We start from the raw sequence: 9,157 nt of genomic DNA, 5'->3' as shown, positions 1-9,157 counted from the left end.
AGGGGATGAGAGATGAGATAAGAGAATATACTCACACGCCAACACCAAAACTGCATGCGGCAGTTAGTATCACGGAGCAAGTGATAAACTCTTTCTCAATATCACATCTCACCGATGTAGGACGACTCAACAACACTGAGTATCTTTTTTTTTTTTTTGTTGAGAAACACACACACACACACACACACACACATATATATATATATATATAAGGGAAGGGAGATGAGATAAGAGAATATACTCATACGCCAACACCAAAACTGCATGCGGTAGTTAGTGTCGCGGAGCAATTATGTTTTTCTTTCTATAGTAGAAGTAGGACTTTGCAATTAATATTTTTATTTTTATTTTTTAGAAAATTCAACACGTATAGATGTTCCGTTATTCCACACTTGACCTATTGCAAAACATTCATTGCACCGACAGCATTTTTTGAAAATTCTAATTTCTAGCTCTAGGTGCTTGGAATTATAGACGTCTATACCGCAAGTGGGGATGGGTCAATGACGACTCAATGATCGATCTCCTTTTAGATATGTGATATGTGCGTACAATTTTTGGGTCAATTATTTCGACAATTTAGCTTTCAGCTCTTGTACGTTACTCTGCCAGAATTTCAAAGTAAATTCTTGGTGTGGGGGCACTTGGTGCTAGTTGGACTTGGCAGCATTCTTGGTCATAAGGCCAAACTCAGCAGTGACTAAGACTTGAGTTGGATATAAATTGAGAGCTAAATATGCCAATCCCAGCATAAGGAATTTTGGTCGAGTGGAATATTGAGTTTTGGTCGAGTCGAGAATGGCACCACCAACATCCTCAGCTTCGCGTATTGTCACACTTTTATTGAAATTCTTCAATTTTGTTCTTTTATTTATATCACTTATAGTTCTTACCACCAATACAGCAACGGCATATACCGAAGATCTAACGTTCAAAGTACGTTTTAATGGGATTTATGCCTACAGGTAAGTGTTGTAAACTTTCAGTATTTTTTTATATATTTAATCTAGGTTCATTATCATTAATATATAGAATGTCAATTAAGATTTGTTGTGAAAATTTTATAGATATAGCATTATTGTACATATTTTTATGGATAAAGGTTAGCTACAAAATTAGTTGTAGCCTTAGGTTGTAGTTTAAGGCTACAACTAATTTTGTAGCTAACCTTTGTCCTATTTGTTTTTGTAGTAAATTTTTTTCATAAAAAAGCATATAATTCTACACACAAAAAAAAGGTAAAAATTAAAAAGAATATACCTAATTGACTCTAATTAATCAGTTGATAATACATAACCGACCTTTTCTTTATTCTTTTATTGCAGGTATATGCTTGCTACAAATGTCTTTGGAGTCGTATATACCCTCTTACAAATTGCATTCTCAATTTTTCACATTATAAAGGGAAATCACTTAATAACTGGGGATGGCGGCGCTCTACTTGACTTCTATGGTGATAAGGTATAGTTTTTTTTTTTTTTTTTTTTTTTTTTGGGCTTTGTTTTGTTGCTAAATGTGATAAGGAATTCTTATCATCATATAACTATTTCTTTTGTGTCTGAATGATATTAGTTTCCACAATTTTCTTTTTCATCAATCTTGTTATGGAAATCTTGGTTTCTCTAAGGATTATTATTGGCTGAATAGATGCATGATCTTTTAAAAAGTCAGGATTTACAGTTTTTTTTTTCAGCCCAAAAAGAAAATTAGATACAGTACTTTTTTACTTAAGTCTTAACAAGTCCAAAACAAGATAACTAGGAACAGTAGTGCCCTGCTAGAATAAGTTGAGGTTGAATTGCATAGCGTTACATGGCAGAATTTTAACTCGAATTATTATTATTTTTTTTGCCTTGTGATGACGTTGAGTTTGCTCAGGTAGACATCATAGTTAATATAATCCAAAGTGTTTTTTTTTTTTTTTTTGATATTCAATTGAAAGAGCAGTAGAGTCTGACCCAAAATTACTTGTGTATAGGTTATATCGTACCTATTAGCCACAGGTGCTGCTGCAGGATTTGGAGTTACAGTAGATTTGAAGGCAACATTTGATGCAATTGGGCTAGTTATTGACAAATCATTTTATGAGAAGGCATATGCATCAGCTAGCCTCCTCCTCCTCGCGTTCGTGTGCACTGCTATATTATCAGTTATATCTTCGTATGCAGTTCCAAAGAAAGTTTGATTGTTATGGAGAAAGCAATTTCTATCAAATCTTATTGCTTGAAGTTTCTTTTTCTTTCTATGATTTTGATTTATGCATATTTGCAATTTTCTTTGTGGTTTTTTAAAGTTGGGGGCATTTAAATTAGTGATTAGCCCCTTGACTTGTAGTGATAATTTCTCTCTTTGATGTGAAATTTCCTCCATTTCGAATTGTAATGTTCTGGTTGAATAATAAAAGTTTCATGCACTATTCTATTGATGCCCAAATAGGACAAGAATTCCAATTTAATAGTACGAATGTACGTTCAACACTTAATTATGCTCCAAAATGTGCGTAGTCCTCAAAATCTACACACATCATCGTGAAGTACAATTTAATGATGTTAGGCTCTAAGACTTTGGAAACTAATGTATTAGAACTTTAATATATATTATGTTGGCAAACCATGATCAAAACATAGAGTCTAGATTTAGGCTTGCTCAAAGTGTGTTTTTATGTAAAATTGGAATCGAGTGATTGTAAGATTTATTGGTCAAAATTTGCAAGACTCGATCGATCAAAAATTAGACTCGATCGATCGAATCTCGTGCAAGTTAAATTTTCTGTAGAAATTCTAATTTAGCCTAAGCCCATATGACATGTAGGGTTAAGTGTTTTACTTCACATATACAAGGAAAAACCCTAGCTATGTTTTAGAAGTCTTTAAAGTATTGTGTGTTGAATTTTCTGTGAGATCTAGAGGATTTTACCTTCATACACACATTTTAAACTATCAAGATAAAGATTCACATCAAGAACTTGATGGTTGTTTCAGTTGCTGCATAAAGAACTTTAAAGAAGATATTAAACCTTTGAGTGGAGTCTCAAAGTCACAAGTAGGTGAACTTGTGGTTGCTGCAGATTAAGGAAAGAAGTAGTCCATGGACTCGGAGCTGTCACATGGTTGTGGTAGTAAGTTTTTTACACGAGGTAGTAATAGGATGTTAGTGTTCTAAGTCTTATTATACAAACTTCAATGCTTTTATAATGGATCTGTTTTTACCTTGAGAATAGCTAGGTTAAATCCTCCCTAAATTTTTTTACTGGTTAGGTTTTCCTAGGTTATCATATTGTTGTGTTCTTTATTTTTCCGCATTATTTACATGATATGACATGATATTATTGTGTTAACCGAGATCTGAATAATTTATCTAAGTAATCACTTGGTTAAATAATTAGGTTAAACAACTTGTGTTAAGGGGTCTAAAAATGTACAAGTGGTATCAGAGCGGGTTAGCTCTAGTGTTTACATCTCTTCATCTAGGAGTTGATTATTGACCCCTGTTGTCATGCAGAGCAGTTCATAACCTCAACTTGCCCGTTGGCCTGAGGGTGGGCAGGTGAGGAGTAGTGGTTCTTGATCCCCAATTGTGAGCAAAAGTCCCTGAATGAGTCATTGTCGAATTGCTTCCAGTTATTTGAGACTAAGACTCTAGGGATTCCATATCTACAAATGATGTTCCTTTAGACGAAGCTTCGTACGTTCTTCTCTGTGACAGTGGCCAGGGCTTCAGCTTCTACCCATTTTGTGAAGTAGTCTATTCCGACTATCAGAAACTTTAGCTGTCTCATTGCTATTGGGAATGGTCCCATGATATCCAATCCCCATTGAGCAAAAGGTCATGGGGTTGTTATTGGGATGAGCTCTTTTGCTTGCAGTTTGATGACGTTGCTGAACCTTTGACATTGGTCGCAGGCTCTAACATAAGCCTGAGCATCCTTCTGCATAGTAGACCAGTAGTATTCAGCTCGAATTAGTTTGTGTACCAATGACTGCAACCCTGAGTGGTTCCTGCAGATTCCTTCATGAACTTTTCTCATGACATAGTCCACTTCTTCAGGGCTTAAGCACTTTAGGTACGGACGGGAGAAACCTCTCTTGTACAGGACGTCCTTTATTAGAATGAATTGTGCTACTTGGACCCTCAACTTCCTTGTGGCTTCCTTATCATTTGGTAATGTGTTGTTTTTCAAATAGGAGACTGCACATTGATGGCATCTATTAATGGTGAAAACTGAACAAAGGAAAGTACCTTGCCAGAGGTGATCATGTGCTCTGCTGACACGGCCTTGGCCAAACAGTCGGCTTGCTCGTTCTCTCTTCTTGGATTTGAAAAATCTTGGCATGTAAGTCGTCCACCCTTTTCTTTACTTACTCCAGGTACTTCTTCATCCTTTCACCCTTACATTTGTAATCATCGTTCACTTGGTTTGTGATGACCTGTGAGTCGCAATAAATAACCACACTCGTGGCCCTTGTTGCTTTAGCGAGATTTAATCCTGCCACTAGAGCTTCGTATTCCACTTCATTGTTGGTCGATGGGAAGTCTAGACGAACCATGCATTCAATCTCGTTCCCTTCTAGAGAATGAAGTACAATACCCGCTTTACCAGCCTGTTTGTTGGACGATCCGTCTGTGTGTATACTCCACTGAGGATACTTTTCTGCTCCCTAGCCTTTCATGTTAGTGAAGTCCGCAATGAAGTTAGTGACCACCTGCACCTTAATGGCAGTATGTGAGCAGTAATGTATGTTGAATTTGCTTAACTCTATTGCCTATAATGCCATTTGTCCGGCGGCTTCGGGATTGCTCATTACTCGCCGTAGGGGCTTGTCAGTCAGGACGATCACCTGTGGGCCTGGAAGTATAGTTCGAGCTTGCGGGCCACTGTAACCAAAGTGAAGGCGAGCTTCTCCATTGGTGGGTACCTCTCCTCCACACCGTGGAGTGCCCGGTTGGTGTAGTACACGGGCTTCTGCACCTTGTCTTCTTCTCTGACCAAGGCCGCACTTACAGCAACTGGGGATACTGCTAGGTAAAGGAACAGTTCTTCCCCTGGTTTGGAGGGACTTAGCAACGGTGGGGAAGATAGGTAGGCCTTCAGATCCTCGAATGCTTGTTGACACTCGGCCGTCCATTCAAACGATTTCTTCTGCATGCAAAAGAAAGGTAGGCACTTATTCGTTGCCCTTGACACGAACCTATTTAGGACGGATACCTTACCATTGAGGTTTTGTACTTCTTTCACATTCCTTAGTGGTGCCATCTCCATTTTGACCCGGATCTTGTCTGGGTTAACTTTGATACCTCTCTGAGATACCATGAATCCCAGGAACTTTCCAGTCGTCACCTCGATCGCACACTTGCTTAGATTGAGTTTCATGTTGTAAGAGCGTAAGGTGTCGAAGGTTTCCTTGAGATCGTCCAAATGGTCATCCTCCCTTCGGCTTTTCACAAGCATGTCGTCAGCGTAGACTTGGACATTTCTTCTGATCTGATGGGAAAACATCTTATTCATGAGCCTCTGATACGTCGCGCCCGCGTTCTTGAGGCCGAACGACATTACTTTGTAGTAGAAAAGGCCTTGGCTGGTGACGAACTAAGTCTTCTCCTGATCAGCTTCGTCCAATTTTATCTGGTTGTAGCCAGAAAAAAGCATCCATAAAACTCAGGAACTGGTGTCGGGTTGTAGAGTCTACTAGTACGTCAACCCGCGAGAGAGGGTATCTATCCTTGGGGCATGCCTTGTTTAGGTTCGTAAAATCTACACACATCCTCCACGTTGACCAGCCAGTCGGGATAGTAAACTTCTCTAATAAAGTCTGCATCTTGCAACTTACGGACTTCCTCTGCTATGGCTCGGTCTCGTTCTTGGGCGAATACTAGCTTCTTCTGACAAATAGGGGGAAAAGTAGACGATACATTCAACCTGTGCACTATGACTGAAGGGTCAATTCTAGGCATGTCTTCATGACTCTAGGTAAAGACGTCCTGGTTCTCTCTTAGGAATGAAGTGAGTGCTTGGCGGACTAGTGAGATTGCCGATCCTGGTCGTTCGCTTGGGCCTAGAGTTATAAAGGGGTATCTCCTCTAATCCTTCAACAGGCTCTACCACCGTTCGTTGCTCTTCTATGTTCATTGTCTGTAGGTGATCCTCCATTTCCAACATTGCTATGTAGCACTCGTGCGCAGCTACTTGGTCTCCACATAATTCTCCTACTCCATAGTCGGTGGGGAATTTGATCATTAGGTGGTAGGTCGAAGTTACGACCTTCTATGAGTTAAGGGTAGGTCGCCCTAAGATGGCGTTGTAGGTGGACGAGTAGTCGACAACAAGGAATGTGACATCCTTAGTGATCTACTAGGGGTAATCACCAACCGTTACGGGCAACGTGACTGCGCCGAGGGGGTATACTTCACTCCCTCCGAATCTAATAAGTGGGGCATTGGTTGGAACCAGTCGTTCTCTGTCAATCCTCATTTGCTGGAATGCCGGGTAGTAGAGGATGTTGGTAGAGCTTCCATTGTCAACCAGGACCCGGTGTGTGTTGTAGTCTCCTACCCGTATGCTAATGATGAGCGCATCGTCATGTGAATGGTGGAGACATTGAGCATTTTCCTCTGAGAATTAAATGACGGGATTATCGATCCATGCCCTGAGCATCTTCCTTTTTGGTATGAAGCCCGTCAGCTGGAAGTTCTGAACCATCCTGAGGTAAGTCTTATGGGCCTTTTTGGACGAGCCAGAAGCCGCAGTGCCTCCCACAATCATTCTTATGTCTCCTATTAGTGGCCTAGGACGTTTGTTTTCCCTTTGGGCGACCTACTCTTGTGGTGGGTCCGCTCTTTCCTTGCTGACGAACTTCTGAAACTTTCCTTGTCTGATAAGAGCTTCTATTTGTTGTTTAGAATCGTAGCAATTAGATGTGTCTGATAAGAGCTTCTATTTGTCTCTGGATCTCTTACTAGGGTCTCCCTTTAGCTTTCCGGGAAATGTCAGGGATCCTTCGTCCTTGATCTGCATCAGGACTTGGTCGATCGGGGCGGTCAACGGGGTGTAGCTTCTGAACCTCCCCGTGGGGGGTTTAGAGAGCCTATCCTTCCGGCGGTCTCCAGTCCTTGTTGTCTTTCGGCCCCTGTCTTGCCTCGCTTCCTCCTATCTTTCCCTCTTCTTAGGTTTCTCTTCTCGGGCCAGCAGTGCGTCCTCCGCGTTCATATACTTAGTTTCCCTGTAAAGTACATCTAATATAGGCTTTGGGTCATTTTTGTAGAAGAAAAATAGAAACTTACCCTTTTGTAATCCACTCGTGAATGCGGCCACGAGTATCTTGTCGTTAGCTTCATCAATCGAGAGGGCCTCTTTGTTGAAACGGGTAATGAAAGATCTTAGCGTTTCGTCCTCTCGTTGCTTGATGTTCGTTAGGCAGATAGAGGAATTTTTATACCTATGTCCCACGATAAAGTGCGAGGCAAACTGGGCGCTCAACTCCTTGAAGGTCCTAATGGAGTTGGGTGTCAACCTGCTAAACCAAAACTCTTGCTGGCCCTATCAGCGTAGTGGGGAAAGCCCTGCACATGATCCTGTTCGCCACCCCTTACAAGTGCATCAAGGTCTTGAAAGTCTCTAGGTCATCTAAGGGATCCTTAGATCCGTTGTAAGCCTCTACTTGTGGCATGCAGAACTTTGGCGGAAAGGGGAACGAGGTAATGGAAGCAGTAAAGGGTGAACCCGTCCGATGGACCAACTCGTTAAGGTCACTTGATACCCGTCCTCTGAAGGCGTTCTTCATGAAGTCCCTCCGTTCCTTCATCATCTGCATCTTCGTTACCAAGTGCGGTGGTAGAGCCATATCTACGGCAGATGCACGACTTGTATCATGTCGTTCTTGCCTGGTTTGGGCGTTTCTGCCTTCCGGCCCCTCTTGGTTCCTCCTCTCAGCACTGGTTCCTTCTTGGTCCTCCTCCTGAGTGTTATGCGCTGTGTTCTTTTGGCGTAGTTGCTCCTCTAGGTCATGATTTTGCTTAGTGAGGCACTCTATGGCGACTGTGAGAGTCTGAACTTGTCTCTCGAGGGCGGTGGTACGTGGTTCGTCCCCTTGATTGTTGGTGGTGGTTGCCATTGAGCGAGTAAGTACCATGTAACTTTTTGTCCGGGAAGCGACAGTATGGCTTACTTCCTTCCCACAAACGGCACCAACTGAAGATGTTGAAAATCGTCAGTAAGCTACACGGTCCTCACGTGCCTTAGACAAGACCTACACAACACAAAGAGAAGAAGAAGACCCTATAAAGAGTACCAGTGTGGTACCGACCAAATACCATCTGAAGGTCAAGTCAGAGAATTTTCACAACTCTAGAGTGCTAGAGCTGGGGTGAATTATGCGTACCTTAGTTCGTGAGGGCTTTGGGGGTTTTTATAGTAGTTTAGAGTTGACATTCATTCCTTGGTAAAGAGGATCTTTCCTTGTAGGGAAAATTCTTATTAATGCACATATCTTATGAGATCTTTTCCTTTTAAAGATCCTCTTGATTAGGGTTATTCGTGGGGCACAAGATGTTTCTATATATACTCATTCGTGAAGTCCAAGCAAAGCCATGTTGGATCCGTCAAGGGCTTCTTTATCCCTGTTAGCTTACTCTCGTCCACTTCCCCTCTTGTCTGGATGTTCTAGTTGTTAGGCTCTCATGCCGTCTGCTAGGAGTCGACGGGCCAGGATTAGGAATGTCAATGGGTTGGGTTTCTTTATGCCTGAACCCGACCCGCGGGTCTCTACCCGTTACCTAAACCCGACTTGTTTAATAAACGGGTTTTTATTTTCAACCCAAACCTACCCAGTCGGGCTCCATGGGCCCCGCGAGCCCCGTCCCGTAATACTCAGCCCAGAAATCAAAATCATAAACACACAGAATCACAAACTCAGAAAATCACGATTCGCAAACCCAAAATCACAGTAATCATTGAATATATATGTAATGAATCCAAAAATTAAATAAAAATAATTACAACATTTTCTTGGCTATTTTCTTGCCATCCAAATGGATGCCAAGATCTAATAAACCAACCCATACCCAAAATCCAAAAAATCCCAGAAATTTTGCAAACCCAGAAGAAAAATTAGCAAATCTAAAAATCCCACCAACAAAGCACAAAAAAAAAAAAAAAAAAACT

The 9,157-nt window shown here is 41.3% G+C and overlaps 1 protein-coding gene across 1 annotated transcript; it reads left to right on the top strand.

Annotated features, from left to right (window-relative positions):
• Positions 1-747: 747 nt before the first annotated feature.
• On the top strand, positions 748-2,433 carry LOC142640967 (CASP-like protein 4D1). Its single transcript, XM_075815312.1, has 3 exons — positions 748-965; positions 1,326-1,461; positions 1,979-2,433. The coding sequence occupies exons 1-3, from the start codon at positions 799-801 to the stop codon at positions 2,183-2,185; spliced, it is 510 nt and encodes a 169-aa protein (XP_075671427.1). The 5' UTR covers positions 748-798; the 3' UTR covers positions 2,186-2,433.
• The last annotated feature ends 6,724 nt before the right edge of the window (positions 2,434-9,157 follow it).

The sequence above is a fragment of the Castanea sativa genome, chromosome 6 (assembly GCF_040712315.1).
Source record: "Castanea sativa cultivar Marrone di Chiusa Pesio chromosome 6, ASM4071231v1".
In the NCBI taxonomy this organism is placed as follows: Eukaryota; Viridiplantae; Streptophyta; class Magnoliopsida; order Fagales; family Fagaceae; genus Castanea; species Castanea sativa.
This window is presented reverse-complemented; position numbering and strand designations above follow the sequence as displayed.